This window comes from Sarcophilus harrisii, chromosome 6 (genome assembly GCF_902635505.1).
Source record: "Sarcophilus harrisii chromosome 6, mSarHar1.11, whole genome shotgun sequence".
Classification (NCBI taxonomy): Eukaryota; Metazoa; Chordata; class Mammalia; order Dasyuromorphia; family Dasyuridae; genus Sarcophilus; species Sarcophilus harrisii.
In genome coordinates this window covers 213,428,958-213,446,812 of record NC_045431.1, presented here as the reverse complement: position 1 = coordinate 213,446,812, position 17,855 = coordinate 213,428,958, and the positions used below count along the sequence as shown (strand labels likewise).

Sequence of the window (17,855 nt, the reverse complement as noted above, 5' to 3'; positions counted from 1 at the left end):
GTCCTCAATCTTTGGCACTACTCTCCATGTATATACATGAAGTGCTTAGCAGAGTTCCTGGCACATGTCAGACAATTAATAAATCTTTATTGATTGATGTGACAGCATGGATTTCTCTTGGCTTTTGTTTCTATCCTACTAGTAAGCATTCATCCTTCTTAAAATAGGGACTTAATGACCATCTCATCTAGTTGTCCAGATAATAAACTGACAATATGATGACATCATCTGAGAAAATAAAGTTGTTAAAAATGACTGTGTTTTGGCCTCTGAACTAGTGCTATTTTGATCTATTATTTATACAGTAGCACCTTAAAATTAATTTTTACCTTAAAATGAATTTTTTAAAGTAGTCACTGAATTATACATATTCTTGGAAATAGTGAAACTGTGACTAGAACTATATTTTTAAAAGATCAAAGAAAAGAACCCATTTGCATATGTGTAAGTAAATACACACATGTGTGCATATATAGATTATGTAGATACACATGTATATGTATACATATATAGACACACATATAAATTTATACAGGCATACAAATATACATGTACACATATACAATATGCAATATGTATATATTCACACATGCATTTTACATATATAAGTGTGTATATGTGTATGTATGCTGTTTTTTATGGTAATTAAAATTGGAAGTTAAGGGGGATGCTTAACTTTTTTGAATGGAAAAACAAATTATGTTATATGACATAACATAATAACAAAATGTTACTAATGCAAAAGAAAAAAAAAACCCTGGATAAAATATTATTGAATTGTTATGTCTAATCTGTTAGAAGTATTTGAATCATTAAGTTGCCTCAAGCCTTTTTGGAACTAGATTGAGGTATAAAACTTAGATAATATGAAATGACTGAAAGAAAAATATCCTAGATTTAAAGGTCTCAAATTCATAGGAGGTTTAACGTGGAAGACTATAAATATACTATCTCTCTGCTGATTAGAATGTCTAACTGCTATTTGTGATCCTTCTTTATTTCTTAATTATTTACTTAATATTTTATTTTCCCTGGTTACATGTAAAAACATTTCTAACATTTGAAAAATGAGTTCCAAATTCTCTCCTTCCCTTTCTTCCTCCCTCATTGAGAAGGCAAGCCATTTGATCTAGGTTATACATGTGCAGACATGCAAGACATATTTTTATGTTAGTCATGTTGTGAAGGAAAACACAGACCAAAAAAAATCCACAAAAAATGGAGAATTAAAAAAAAGTATACTCTGATCTGCATTGAGACTTCATCAGTTGTTTCTCCTTTATTGAAGAACCTCTTGGGACCCACCTTTTAAACAATCTTTTGATTCAAAATGGAAATGCATTATATTTCTGCCTATTTGTTATGGGGAATAAATATGTTGTTTCCGTTCACTTAAAACTAACTTAATCCTGCTTTTCTTATAAGAGATACAGTGTTGGTATTGCCAAGTGGATGGAATGTTGGACTTTGGAAGGAGCATGCAATTTAGAAGCAGGATGCTTGAGTTGCAACCCTTATTCTGATGATATTTATATACCCATTGGTAAGTCATAGGAAGTCCAGCTTTTGGCTTTCGATTCCTTATTTGTCAAATGAGTAGATTGGACTAAATGATTTCTGACGTCTCTTTTATCTTTACATATGCAAACTTTTAACTCAGAGAGATCTGGATTCAAATCCTATTTATAACATGGATAATAAAGCAGAAAGGAACCTTGGAAGTAATCAAAGCTGACCTCATTCTATGATTAAGGCTCATAAAAAGGAAATAATCCTGATAGTTTTCCTCATCTGTAAAATGGGCATTGTGGTAGTTGGAATTGTTGGAAGATCAAATGAGATACAGATCCTAAAGCACTTTTCAAACTTCAAAGTACTATCTAAATGGAAGTCACCACCTTTTGTTTCCCTTTCCCCGCATGTGTAGCAATTGGTTTCAAGATTAAGTTTTGTTATATTATAGTTCTGTGGAGAGAGAATATCAATGCTGGTGAATTTTGAATATTTTGAAATAAAACTGGGATGACTTGATCTTCCACACTCAAGACTGAGCTACCAATTGTTCCTGGAAGCTTGTGACTTTTAAGCCAATTTTAAAATTTTCCCAGTTGTTGCAGACTTCTCTTTTATTGACTTTCCTCTTATCTGGCTTCCTGTTGGTTAGGGAAATTTCTGAGTTAGTGTTGAGGGCTGAAACAATTCCAGTGTAAGGATTCATCTTTAATACAAAGTGGTGCAAGTGTTACGTATGTTGGCTGAACTGGAACATTGAGTAACTCACCCATAAAATGTGAGATAGAGGAAGCCGATCTTCTTGCCAAGTTTAGCGACTTCTCCTCTCTGTGCAGCTGCTCCAGTCAGCCGTACTATACCAATTTTCTTAAGAGTAGACAGCCAATTATAGGTATGTTCATCACTTGTTAAAACATCTTCAAAATCCAGAGTAGGAAGCTGGAGATTTGAGCCCCAATAATGACATTCTGAGGATTGAGAAAAGGCAAAATATCATTATTTTGATATTGCTATTCCTTCATGTTATAACAGAAAGGTTACCATGACAAGACAGCAAGCCTGTGAAATAGGGTAGTATAGACATTACTATCCCTATTTCACCAATGGAGAAACTGAGGCCCAGATTAACAATGTGAGTTTCTTAAATACTCCCAACAAGTAAGGGACAAAATGGGGAGCTCAAAACTCATATCTTTGGACCTTAAGTTTTCTGTTCTTTCTGCTAAGTAGGGGAGATAAGATGTACCCAAGTTAGCTAAGAGGTAGAGTGCAAAATTATAATTGGATAGAAAAATAGATTACTATGAAACTCCTGAGAAAGGACTTAACTCTCGGATCTCGTTTTTCCTCAGTGTATAGATGGATACCAACTGAAAATAAATAACATTTGAGGGTGATATCCATTATGAGAGTCATTTGCTGTTACCTATGGAATTGATGAGATACATCCTTTATTTCTGTGCCCCTCATGTGCCTGGAATCTGTTCAGAAATATTTCTGGAGATTTCTACTTTATTTACCATTTAGTTGTTTTATTGCAAAGGGTATGATAAAATCAATGGGGGATGCCATTTGAAAAATGAGAATGAGAATAGAAAAGGAAGAATACATGCTTTTCATCAGAAGAAGGATAAATCTTTCTACAGCTTGCTTCTTCTGAGATAGGACTTCCCTGGAGCTCAATGGAAGCTGCCCAGAGTGAGGGCAGAATGAGAACTTGGTCTTGGGACATTAAGCTTGCATCTTGGGCTCTAAACCAGTGAAGCAGGTTCTTGCTGGCAGCATCACAGGAGATAAAAGAATAAATAATAGGAGGCATGGATGCTGAGCTGTTCCTTCTAAATGAACAATACTGAATATGTAAATTATTCAGTAGAATTATTCACTGCAGAAAGATGAAAGTAAAATCAATGTTTTTTAAAACCCTCTGAATTGCAAACTAGTGTTTTCAAGAGAAGGCAAAACAGAAAAGAAATCAAACTTTGCCAGGGGAAATAATTTAGATATTAACAACTATATTCAAAAAGGATATCTACATTATTCACTTTGGTTTTTAGTGCTCATTCATATCTTGTTATGAAGCTAAAACCCATTTTAAGTTGGAGGCTAAGTGTTCAAGATCTTGGAACTAGTTTGTGTCATTGAAACCTTTTTATTTTTCCAACTTGAAATCTATTTCATGTTAAGGGACAAGATCTACAATTTAAAATGAATAACAGACCAATGACACCCTACCAGAGATTTTCACTTTTCCCAGGTTTGCTGAAAAAAGGGAAATAACTATTTTATTTTGAAAGGAGTCCTCCTTGTATAAAAATGGAAAGTTCAAAGGCTACCAGTCCTAGGGGTCTTTCTTCTGTTGTGTTGTATAAGGACACCTTCAGATGGGGGTAGTGGAGCCAGCTTGAATGTAACCAGCTAAAGAACTGATTGTAACATTTTCAGTGTGAGCATTTTCACCCTTGGAAGTCAGCAAAAGCTACAAAATAGGATTTGATTTTGTCGATTGGACAAAATGTCTATAATGCTGATAAGATTTAAAAACCTATTGTATGTACATCTTCCCCTCTTCCCCTCCCAAGCTGGTTGAATATTCAACAGCATACTCCTGCTTGCAGAAGCACACATGCATATGTATCTGTGAGATGTATATATACTTGCTATGTGCACATATGCTCCTATCATCATGAAAGGCTTAATATCTATCCATCATCCGTCCATCATCTATCTATCCGTCCATCATCTATCTATCCGTCCATCATCTATCTATCTGTATTTATTTGCCATACCCTAGTTTTTAAGTTATTAGGTACAACAGCTTATACCACATGCTAAGTGTTTGCCGGGTCAAAACTATATACTGGTCATAGATGTTTTTCCTTGCTTGTGTGTTTTGGTATTCCCTTGATAGAATGAAAACTTGAGGACAGGATTCTTCCATTTTTATTTATGTCCCTAGCATGTGACAATGTACATTTAATAAGTGCTTGTTGATTGATGGATTGGCTCCTTTAGAAGCTATTTTAACTCAGACTACTATAATTCCCTTTATTGAATCATAATTGAGCCAGACTAAACACATCTATATTATTGTATTCAATTCTATGTGCCAAGTTTTTGTGTGTTGTATGTGACTACTCTGTCTTCTTGGTTTCTTTCTTCTCTAATTTTTGTGATTCTACTATATTCTGTGTTCTCCAATTGTTATTGTTTGTACTTCATTCTCGAAGAGGACCATGACATCAAGGGGAGGTGATGTTATGACATGTAAGTAATTGGATTTAAGTGAGGGAGGGCTGTCTTACTTTCCCCTTCAGAATCATTTGGGTCCAGTAAGATATGGATCAGGATGACAGGTTTTAAGCTAAGGTCTTCAATAGGTCTCAGTTGGATTGAGGCCATTCCCATTTAGTGCATTCTCCTATAGAAGCGTGTGAAAGCTTTTCAGTCCCCTCTATTGGACCATCACCCATCTCCTAATTTCTCAAGCAAAGTTCTGTTCTTGGCCCTTTTCACTCTATATTCTTTCTTAATGGCATTAGATGCCATGGGCTCAATTATCTTCTCTATGTAGATAACATACCTACACAGATTTTATATTATATATGTGTGTGTAGATATGTGTGTGTGTGTGTATATATATATATATATATATATATATATATATATATCATGTCAGTATCTATTCTGAACATCAAGCACATATCACAATTGCTGGCTCGTCATGTTCAGTGACATGTCTTGTTGACAAATTGGCCTCAACATAACTCAAATGGAACCCTTCGAATCTTCCCCTAAGTTTTTTTTTTTGCTCATTTTCCCCTTTTTCTGCTGATTTCACTACTATCCTTCACTCAGATCTGTAACCTGTGACTTGTTCTTTGTTCTTACCATTCCCTTTTTGATCCCCACCAAAGGTGAGTTTCCTATTGGGGATGATGTAGATGAGATTCTTGATTCAAGTTAGAAGCTGAATTAAATGACCACTAAGGTCCCTTGTTGTTTTTGATATTCTTTGATTCAACCCCAGCATACTGAATAACAATATGGGGGAAAGTAGAGAATCAATCAACAATAGAAATTAGAATATCAGAATTGAAAGGATGATACAGATTCTATAATAGACATCCTATTTTATAGTGGAAAAAACCAAGACTTGCTAAAAGAATGAATGAATGTAATCAGATCAACCCTCTTATTTGAGGAAAGAGTTGGTAGCTTATTCTGTCATGGGGGTTTTCAACATAAGGTTCATGAGATTGTTTTAAAAATATTATTAGTAGAATTTTATTATCAATTGGTTTCCTTTGTGAATCCTTTGAATTTTATCATGTGCATTTAAAAACAGTATTTTGAAAAGAAATCCATAATGTGCTTATTGGGTCGCTAAAAATGTTAAGAACCCTTGTTCTTTAGAAAGAATCTAATTGTCTTTACAGTACATGAATTGGGAGGAATAGCAAAGTTTATCTAATTCAATTTTATAAATTGAAAAAAATTGGAGGCCGAGAGTACTTAATACGATTGTCCAACATCAGAATTTGGAATCAGGTCTGCTGAGTTCAAGTCTTTTCTTTTTCCTACTGAATTATTTCTAATGGCATCTTTTAAGTGACTGATGGACCAACCAGCAATGGAAAAAAAAATTATGGTCAATTTCTCTTCATCCCCTTCCTTATTGTCATTTTTTAGAGTCCTTTCCTCTCCCTTTCCCCTCTTCCCTTACCTCCAGTCTCATGTTGTTCTATAGAGTAAATCATCAACAGGTAGGTTTTGCTCAGATTTATTTTAAAAAATAAGAGAAACTTCTCAAGAACTTTAGATGTCCCTTCTATGAAATATTTATGAGGATATATGAAAAACTCTGGGATAGAAATCTTAAGATCATAGTTCTAGAGCTAGGAAAAAAAAAAACATGGGAAAGAAAGAAATGATTTATTGGGAACGGGATGGAGAGACACAGATGATGGGGAAGGAAATATGAAAAGCCTTATGTTAGAGATGAGACAAGGAATTCTAAGTGAAGAAAGAAAATATTTCACACTTAGGGGTGGAAAAGGTCAGCCTGTGCAAAGCAATGAAACTGGAAGATACGATATTGAATTTGGAAAACAATAAAAGTAAACTAACATAATGTGTAGCGTGTGAGGAATAATGTTAAGTAACTTTGAAAGATTGTTAAGAACTTTAAATTCCAGATGGAAGATTTATCATAGAAATAACAAGGAATCATTTAAGCTTCTCAAACAGGGAAATGATGCTATTAAATTTCTGGGTGACTCAATCTAACCTTAAAGTTTCTTTTTTTTTTTTATTTTTTTTTTTATTTAATAGCCTTTTATTTACAGGATATATACATGGGTAACTTTACAGCATTAACAATTGCCAAACCTCTTGTTCCAATTTTTCACCTCTTACCCCCCCCCCTCCCCTAGATGGCAGGATGACCAGTAGATGTTAAATATATTAAAATATAAATTAGATACACAATAAGTATACCTGACCAAAACGTTATTTTGCTGTAGAAAAAGAATCAGACTCTGAAATATTGTACAATTAGCTTGTGAAGGAAATCAAAAATGCAGGTGTGCATAAATATAGGGATTGGGAATTCAATGTAATGGTTTTTAGTCATCTCCCAGAGTTCTTTTTCTGGGCATAGCTAGTTCAGTTCATTACTGCTCCATTAGAAATGATTTTAACCTTAAAGTTTCAACCATCACTTGTCATGAGCTAAATTTCAAATCTGTTCTTGTAGTAATGATTTTCTTGATTTCTGTATCCCAAGTATTTATTGAATATTTCTATTTGTACCCTTCCCATCATCAGGTTGAGTCAATTAGCATCCATTAAACACTTATCATTTGCCAGACATGGATAAATAGAGAGACTCCTTCAATCTTATTACATCTAAAATGGAATCATAGAATTTTTTATGATGAATTTTTTACTTTATTGAAGATTTTTATTTTTCAAAACATATGCATGGATAATTCTTCAGCATTAACCCTTGCAAAATCTCATGTTCCAGTTTTCTTCCTTTCCTCTACTCCCTCCCCTCTAGATGGCAAGTAGTCCAATATATGTTAAACATGGCAGAAATATATATTAAATGCAACATATGCATACATATTTCTACAATTATCTTGCTGTACAAGAAAAATCAAATCAAACCAGGAAAAAGTGAGAAACAAAATAAACTGTAAGCAAACAACATCAAATAGAGTGAGAATGTTATATTGTGAAACACATTCAGTCCCTACAGCCCTCTCTCTGCAGGGCAGATGGTCCAAATCATCTCTTTGTTGAGAAGAGCCACGGCCATCAGAACTGATCATTGTATAATGTTCTTGTTGCCGTGTACAGTGAGAATCACAGAATTTAAGAGTTGGAGGGAATCTTGGTGTCCATATAACCTAACTTATTCCTGATAAAAAGGAATTGTAAGCCTGAATAGGTTTAGATTTTGTTAGCCTCATGAATATAATAAAGAAAAGAATTATTGTAGACTGGAGAGGATACTGACTTTGTCCCTTGGGATGAGTTTTGTATTTGTGCCTTTTTTATTCCCCCTGTTCTAATAATAAATAAATTTAAATGGGTTTTGACATTTAGAAACCAGAAGACCTTAGTCCCTAAGATGCCTTAGGAATAAAAGTAGCTAGATGGAAAAAGGAGCTAGAGAATCTTCTTGATTCTGGGCCTGGAATTCCATCCATTAAAATCTTAGCTCAGACAGTAGTGTGTGATCTTGAGCAGATCACAAGTCCGGTTGCCTTTATTTCCTCAACTGTAAAATGACCGGGAGAAAGAAATGTCAAACCACTCCAAGATCTTTGCCAAGAAAACCCCAAATGGGATCATGATGATTGGACGTGATTGAAAAATGACTAAATTGATATCTAAATAGCTTAATACCTGGCACAGGGAACCTCTAACTGAAGTTAAAAAATAAAACACTACAAGGAATGGATCTCTGTTTTCTCATTTCTAAATTGTGGGAGTTGGACTGATGATTTGTTCAAATCTTTGATCTAAGGTTATCATAATATGAACCAGAACACAATCAAAAAGGTTTTCCCTTAAGTGGCAAGTTCCAAGACTAATAGAATCTGCTGATGGTCTGAAAAAAGCAATAGAAAGTTTAGACCTAAAAATTATATCAGAACCTACTTTTCTCATTAGAAAGAGATAGCACTATAGCAGTAGACACTAGCTAAATCAGAAGCTGGAAGCAAAGTGAGTTCAATATTCCATCTTAAGTTCCTTAATGTTTTTAAGTTCTGAGTAAAGTCAAATGATGGATTAGAGGCCACCACCTTGCTGCGCTCTTTTAACATTCCTTTCCAAACAACTCTTAAATAAGGCCTTAAATCAAATTTTAGGAGAAAACTAAGAAAACTTGGGAGGTTGGAAGAAGAAAGCTTTTACTTTGAGTTGTAGGAGAGCAGGAACCTGGTCACAACTCCAGGGCCAGCAGGAACTCCAATGCTTGTAGTTATAGGGGACCAGGGGCCTTTCCTGGGCAAAGACAAAAATGAAGACCAAGGGATCACCTCTCTCACACATCTCCCCTTATCAAACCACCTTGGAAGCATCAAAAACTAGTGGAGCCCAGAAATAGCTCTGAAAATAGCAGCATGAAAAATCCTGAAGCTTTGGAACAGTGCTTCCTCACCCCTAGGTGAGTAGAGTCCAACTTTAACATAAAGTTCAAAGTCAAAAGATAGGCTGGAAAAATGAGCAAAAAACAAAACAAAAAAGAGTTTGGCCATAAAAAATCTCTATAGTGGCAGAGAAGTCCAAAACATAAATTCAGAAGAAGATAATGATGTGGAAAACATACAAATAAAACCTCAAAGCTAACTGGACATAAGCCCACAAAAATTTCTGGAAGAGTTGAAGAAAGAGATAAAAGTGGTAGAGGAAAAATTAATGAGAGTAATGCAAGACAGTTATAGAAAGAGAATTAACAGCTAAATACAAGAGATACAAAAATCACTTAAAAGAGAACTCCTTAAAAGGGAAAATAGGCCAACTAGAAAAAGAGCCAGAAAAGCTCACTGAATAAAATAATTCTATAAAAATTAGAGGCAAATGGAAGCTACCAAGAAACAGTAAAGTCAAAAATATCAAAAAATAGAAGAAATGTGAGATATTCCATTGGAAAAACAACTGACCTGGAAAAATAGAGTGAGGAAAAATAATTTAATTATTGGATTTCCTGAAAGCCCAGATAAAGAAAGAAGCTAAACATTATGTTTCATGAAATTATCAAGAACAACTGCTGTGATATTTTAGAGGGTAAAATAGAAGTGCAAAGAATCCTAGTAACAGCAATGTTAAAGTGATGATCAACTGTGAAAGACTTTGTAATTCTGGTCAATATAATGATCCAAGTCAAAGGACTCATGATGAAAAATAAATACTATTTACTCCAGAGACATATCTGATGAAACTTGAGTGTAAAATGATTCTTTCACTTACCCATATTTTTAAAAAAGCAAGAAAAATTATTATGGAAATGGATGTATGATTGCACATATATAATTGAAATCATATTGCCTCTTTAGTGGGTAAGGGAATAAGCAAAAGGGAGAGAATTAGGAGCTCAAAACTCAAAAAGAAAAGAATGTTAAAAACAAATAGTAAATTAAATTTTTTTTTGCTATTTTCCAGAGCATATTACACATAGTAGGTTCCCAAGAATTCTTTGTTGTTTAATTAATCACAGAAATTCAAGTTAGATGAGATCTTGCATTTACTTCAGATTTCAAATTTTACAGGTGAAGGAACTGAGGCCCAAAATGAAATGATGTGCTTTGATCATCCAAGTAGTAAGGAAATCCTATGATTCCAAATCTGGTGTTTTTTCTAGCCTCAAACCACTTTTTAGTTGTAAGACCCTGTGAAAATCACTTCATTTTGGTTTGCCTTAGTTTCTCCAACTATATATAAAATAGGTATACAAATATTTACCTCTCAGAGTTGTTGTGAGGATCAAATGATATTTTCAAATGAAATAAAGTGCTTAGCACAGTGCCTGTTATGTAGTAGATATTCTAGAATATATATTCCCTTCTTTTTTATTATATCACACTGTCTCTCTTCTACTTCTCTGGTATGTCTAAGTGTAGGGGATCTGGTCTAGTGAGTAACAGGTTTGTAGAATCTGTTGATTGACAAGAAATGGAAGAAAAAAATGGTTAGCCTTTTCTTAAAGCAAGATTTTAGTGTCACTATACTTGTCTTTGTTATAAAAAATGGAATTGGGATCTATTAAGACAGTTTTTGCAAAGTTTTTTCCCCTTTTCCCTACAGGTGAGGATAAGAGTAATGTAGAAGGGGGAAAAAGCCCTCCCAGACCAGGAGTCAGGATGGTGATGTAACAAGCACCCCTGGTGCCATAAGCAACAAATTTTTGTGGATTCCACCCAGTACATTTTTGTCTAAAGCCATCTGAGCAGAACTATCAGCAGTTTTGACAGTATTTGAACAAGCTGATGAAGAGCAAACATCTATTCAAACTTGTGAGTTTTATAAGGCTTGCTGTAAAGGCAGGAACTATGCTGACTTGTCTTTAAAGGACAAGGGAGGATTGAGAGTATCTTAAAACCTTCATATCTTCAATTACAAAACATTATTTAAAGATACAGAACCACAGCTAGTACTTTAGGGGGATAGTAATATTTATAGTTACTTATTCCATAGGTATCTAGTGAGAATCAGTGATATTTATTTCTATAACTGACTTTGTTAATGTAATCTATTAATGCATCATAGAATCACAAAATTAGAAATGGAAGGGACCAAAGAGGCCATGATTTTTTTTCTTAGTAAGCTTGACAAGGCACAGAGCCCATGGTGACTTTGGCCAGCTCTAATCAATTTCTTCTAAAAATTGATGGAGTCCAATATTTGGCACACTTTATATTGTGAGAAATCAGGATTAAATTGTTTAAGTCTCTGTATTCCTCGAGATCAATTCTTCTTTTAGGTGGCCCTTATTGTCTCAATTGCTTTTTCTATGCCAAATGAGCTTCAGAACCATGAAACCAGCCAGCTTTCTCCAGAAGATATCTCCACTTAGTGGGGAAGTTCATATCATTCCAACATTTTTCTAGCCACTCCTGGGATTTTAAATCACTTATCAAGCTATATAATCTGTTATCAATGGAAAAGGACCAGATAGTCATAAATACCTTGGCGTATTTATGATCAGATGTTGGCTGATCTCTAGGCAATAAAATTCTCCAACTCCAAGTTGGAAGAGAATTTCAGCATGTAGGCATAAAAAAGAAAGCACATTTACTTTTATCTAATGTTATAAATAAATGAAATATAACTGTCAGCTTAGATTGAATACAGATAATGATTTAAATTTTACCAAGCCTGAAACTTAATAATATATTCTTATAATTTTAGAGCTGACATGATGCTTAGAGATCAAATGATTAATTTGTCATCAATTTTAGTCTGTTGGGTTCCTTGGACTTTCCACATTCCATGTAGTCAACAAACCAATTGATTATTTTTGTCAAGAGGCGATATGGAAAGAATGGTGGACTTTGCATAGAAAGATTTGGGTGTCCTGGCTCTGATGCTGTATGACTTTGAGCAATCACCTAATTTCTCATCTATGAAAAGGGGGATAGTATTATAAATATTACTATTTTATATTTATTTAGGTAATATTTATAATTACCTATTCCATGGGAATCTAGTGAGAATCAGTGACATTTCTATGATTGACTTTGTAAATGTAATCTAGCACAAAATTTAGAACTGGAAGGGACCAAAGAGGCCATGAAGTCTGATTCCCTTATTTTACAAATAAGGAAACTGAGGCATAGAAAAAGTAAGCAGTTTGTATTGTCACACAGTTTATAATTTCTAAGGCAGGATTTGAACTCGGGTCTTCCTAAAGCTAAACTCAGAATTCTACCCACTATTTCATGTAGCTAGTTAGAAAAATATAAATAAGTATGGGTTGATTAGTGTTATTCTGTTCTCTCTTCTCCCCTCAAATAATACTTTGAATTTTTTGAGTTATACAATTAAATATTCAGATAATACTCTGTCTACTTAAAATTCTTATTCTGTTCTGTTCTTTTAATAGTCTAAAACAGGCATCTTGCAAATATATCTCTTTTAGTTCAGAGATTCTCAAAGTGGAGTCTGAGATCTTCAAGTCTCTTCAGAGATCCATAAGATGAAAAAATTTTCATAATATTAAGACTTTTTAATGTCTAATATAGTAAATATGCACAGATAAAACCACATAAACAAAAGATATGAATTAGGGGTGTTCAGTAATTTTATAAATGGGTCCTGAGGTGAGAACCCCTATTTTAGTTGAGAACTTCAGAGAGAGCATAACTGGATTTGTGCACACCTTTCACCAATACTGGAAGACAAATGGGTTTTACCCCTTGGTGTACAGAGAGTTCTGTGCATGTCTATTGCCTTCCTGATCCAGCAATGACATTTTATATCAAGCTTTTAAATTACTCTGTGAATCGATAGCAGAACTTGGAGTCAGGAAGGCTGAATTGGAATTATGCCTCAGACTCCCTAGCTGTATAAATCTGGTCAAGTTACTTAATCTCTAGATGTCTCAATTTTCCCATCTGATAAATGGTGAGCTATATTTATATATCTTTATATTTCCAGATATATAATATGTTTCCATTATGTGGATAAAATGTTATAAGATATGAAGTGCCTGTAAACTTTAAAGCACTAGATACATACTAACTATTTACATGTTTGCTATACTTCCTGACTAACTGATGAATAACAAATAAATGAAACCTGATGTTTGGCATGTTATAATGGATTTTAGTTGGAAAGATATAGATCATATTCTCGATATAGAACACTAGCTTGGTGTTAAAACTCAGTCTCAGTTTTCCTTGTCTGTAAAATAACACCTGCTACGTAGGACTATTGGAGAATCACATGAAATGAAGAATATAAGGTATTTTGTATGCATTTAAATACTGTGTATATGTGAATTGCTATTTTTATAGTTGATATTTAATATAATAATGCTAGCATTTATAGAGGGCTTTGATATTTGTAAAGCACTTTACCTATAATATCTTATTTGATCCATACTATAACTTTGGGAGTCAGTACTATTATCATCCCCATTTTACCTGAGGCTTAGAAGGGCTTGGTGAGTTGTCCAGGGTCACACAGCTAAAGTATGAGGCAGAATTTGTACTCTTTTGCCTAGGATCATGTAGTTGTTATCAAGAGGCATTTAAAAGTAGGTCTTCTAGACTCCAAGTAGAATAGTGCTCTAAATCTATCTATTATCTTGTAAAAGTAAGATGAGAAGTTTCTTATAGATTTGTTATCAGCTAGAAGGGACTTTAGAGATTATTTTAGTTCATCCCATTCACTTTATAATTGAGGAAATTTAGTCTCACAGAAGTGGAATAGCTTGCCTAAATCACAGAGAGAACCCATTTCAGGCTTGTCTTTGGGTTTTGAGTTTAATACAGTGCTTAGCACAGACTAAGTGTTCGGCAAATATTTGTTGAATTTGATGTTGGAACTGAGTGAACTTTAATTTCACCAAGCTTGAATCTGGGCTTTTAATGCAGAAAAACCCAGGGTTTTCAAAAAAGCAAGTTTCACTGCCAAAGATGATAAAACAACATGGAGACAAGTCATTTCTAAAATGAATAATGCTTCAGCATAGCTAACAATCAACCAGCTTTTCCCTTTGTTAGCATGGGCCTGTGTTTTTGGTAGCCCATTTATTTGAACCATTTGGTTTTGCTTAAGACTTGCCTCCAGTTTTATAAGGAAGTTTCATTGACTTGAATCTCATGCAATTTTAAAATAAAATTAAAAAAAGAAACACATTCACAGGAATGTAAATATTTTAACATGCCTAAAGCTAGTCAAAATACTTTGACAATCCAAAAGAAGATATGCACAGAGCACAGACTATGCATGATTGGCTACAATTGCTATTTATAGTTTTGTTCACTTTTTCTCTTAAGACCACAGAAGAGAAATAACTTCTTTTAAAATATAGACTAAATCAGATTTTCCAAGCATAGTATGGGGAAAGAACACCAGATTTGAACAACAGAGCTGCCATTTGGTATGCTATGAAATTGAGTTAACTTCTTTGGGTTGTATATTTTTCATGAGTAGAAGGAAAAGGTTGGACTAAATCAATACCTACAGCTCACATTTATATAATATTTTAGGTTTGAAAAGTGTATTGTATTTGTTATTTTTTAGAAGAGGGCATAGTCTCAGAGAAATTGAGTTATCTTGGGTCATACAGATATATAAATATCTAAGGTAGTATTCAAGCTCAGGTCTTTGAGAATCTGAGTCCAATGCTTTTTAGTAGACAAGCCTACCTTTCTTAATATCCCTCTTCAGATGAATGATGTTCAAACTTTTTTTTTTTCTTCAATAAAAATTTTATTTTTTCAAATATATGTAAAATAGTTTGCAACAGTCATTTTTATGAGATTATGTGTTCCAATTTTTTCTCCTTTCTTCCCTTACATAAGTTATACATGTACAATCCTTTTAAACATATTTCCATATTTGTCATATTGTTCAAGAAAAATTAGACCAAAAAGGAAAAAAAAATAAGAAAAATCAAATTAACAAGCAATAAAAAAATCCTGTGAACATAGCATGATTTGATCTACATTCAGTCTCCATAGTTCTCTCCCTGTTCAATCTTTCCTCCTTACTTAATAATATTTAATTTTTCCCCAATTACATGTAAAGATTATTTTCAATGTTTATTTTTGATTTCCATTTTTTCTCCTTCCCTCCCGAAGATGGCAGGCAATCTACTATGGGTTATACATGTAAAATCATATTGAATGTATTTCCATATTAGTCATGTTGTAAAAGAAGAATCAAAAGAAAATAGAAAAACCATGAGAAAGAGGGGGAAAAACATCAAAAAAGTGAAAATAATATGCTGCAATATGTATTCAGACTCCATAGTTTTTTATCTGATAATGGATAGCATCTTCCTCTGAGAGCCCTTTGTACTTGTCTTGGATCATTATATTACTGAGAAGAGTCAAGTTTTTCAAAGTTGAAAAACATATCGTTGTTATTGTGTACAATGGTTCTGATCACTTTAACATCAGTTCATGTAAGTCTTTCCAAGTTTTTCTGAAATCTGTTCATCATTTCTTATAGAAAAATAGTATTTCACTATATTTACATACCATGATTTGTTTAGCCATTACCCAATTGATTCCAGTTCTTTGTTCAAACTTTTTTGACTACAAACCCTGTCAGCAAAAATTGAGTGTATATACCACTATTAATTATAAGTCATTTATACGTAGAACTATTTTATCAATAATTATGTGTACTGCAGCACTTAAAGCATAAGAATAACATAAAAAATTATTACCACCAACAGGGAGACAATGTCCTAGTCTACAGAGAAGTAGTGGTGAAAAACAGTGCTGCACAACTTTGCTGCTTTGCTCATCGGGAACAGCATGGTACCATACCACAACCATTATTATAGACACATTATTTGGACAATATTTTCCTGACTTACCAGACTTAAGAGAGAATGGTTACAATTATCTTGAAATTCTGCAAATTCCCAATCACCATTGCATTATTGGAGTCTTCTGAAGTGCATAAGCTCTATAGAAATAAGGATCAAGCACATGTATCCTACTGGAAATCATTCATGCCATCTTTTAGCCTATTTTATTTCAAAGAATACCTCTGGGACAAACCAGTTAGCAAATTCATTAATATTTTCAAAGAATGCCAAAAACAACCCAACGGTTGGGAAGAAGCAAAAGCACACTTCATTAAAATGCCCTTGCAAAAAAAAAAAAGATGTTGACTGAAGTTATTCAATATCATTCTCTCCAAAAAAATTTAGAAACTAAAAAAATTAAGAGAATTTTCCCTTTTACCCCTTCCCAAATAGAAAGCAAATAGCCAGGAACTTGAATAAAACCACATTTGACTATAATAAATCATGTGTCAGTAGAATGCATTCAAAACAAATTTGTTTGACGCTTGAGCATGGGAATATAAATTGTGTAGCTAATTACAGAATATTTAAGATATGACCCATTGTTTCCAATTTAACTTGTGACCTCACAAATGTAAATATATTAATATAAATATACTAATGTAAATATTTCTTTGCTTCTCACATAATAAAATTTGTTCACATGATGTATGTTGGCTTTCAAGGGGCCATTTATTGGGATCATATTTAAAGGTTCATTGTCAGATTCCTAAATCTTAAGTTTCATTACAAAAGGGAAGGAACCCAAAATTTTCATTAGAGAAGGACTTGGAAGTCCAGGACTTTGGGCTGAAATATATTATTTCAGAAGCTCAGGAACTTCTGCCTACCTACTATGAACTGTTCCTTTGGCTCTGAGACCAGCTCATCTACTGTGAAGAAGAGGAGCCAATTGTTCTGTATCATTTCCTGTAAATAACTTCCCCGGGCTATGCCCAGGAACCAAAAAAAAAAAAAAAAAAAAAAGAGGAACAAAGGCAAATAGGAATGTTCAGGAAACAAACAAACAAAAAAAAGCAAAATAAGAATGAACAATAATTCCTTGCAGAGTAAAAGAAACTTCACTAGGAACACAGGACTCTGGCATGATTATCTAGTTAAGAATGGACTTGATCGTCCTCCCTCAATCTTTTGACAATTTCTCAATGACTGACTTTTAGCTTAATTTTATATTTGAAGGAGAAAAAAAAGCAAATCTAAAATTGGTTTCTGTATTAAATATGCTTCTTCCAATTTTCGTCTCCCCTCTTCTTCCCCTCCCCTTCCCCCTTTTTCTATTTCTCCCCTTTTTCTCTTCTTCCCCTTTCTCTCTCTTTCCATGGAATTAAAATATTGCAGTGGGAATATGGTGAAAGATTGCCACTTATCACTGTCATCTTCTCTGAGACTCAGTTCCTTTACTGATAAAATGATTGCTCCATGGGATCTTAACATTTTTTGCCTGCTAAAACTTAGGGACACCTCAGAATAATATTTTTAAATGCATAAAACAAAATACATAGGATTACAAAGGATACTATATGGAAATACAGTTTTCAAGAAATTTCTTAAAGAAAGTCTATGGACCTCAGGTTAAGAACTCCTGGAAGCAATGATCATCTGGGTCTCAAAGTATAGTCCAGAGAATCCTAGGGGTCCCTGAAACCCTTTCAAAGGATCTGCAAATTCAAAATTAGTTTTTAATTTTAGTATAGCAAATGTCTATAGTCATAACCCACATAAAAACTATTTGGACAAATCGTCAATTTTTAATAGCATAAAGATACTGAGAATAAAA

General features: G+C 33.6%; 1 protein-coding gene across 3 annotated transcripts in view; it reads right to left on the bottom strand.

Annotated features, from left to right (window-relative positions):
• The window catches only part of BBOX1 (gamma-butyrobetaine hydroxylase 1), a 102,460-nt gene that overhangs the window by 28,327 nt on the left and 56,278 nt on the right, over positions 1-17,855 (bottom strand). For all 3 annotated transcript variants that reach the window (XM_031943457.1, XM_031943456.1, XM_023506306.2), the window contains one exon: positions 2,282-2,480. In XM_031943457.1, coding sequence (XP_031799317.1) covers positions 2,282-2,480 — 199 coding nt within the window. The remainder of the gene's footprint in view (positions 1-2,281; positions 2,481-17,855) is intronic.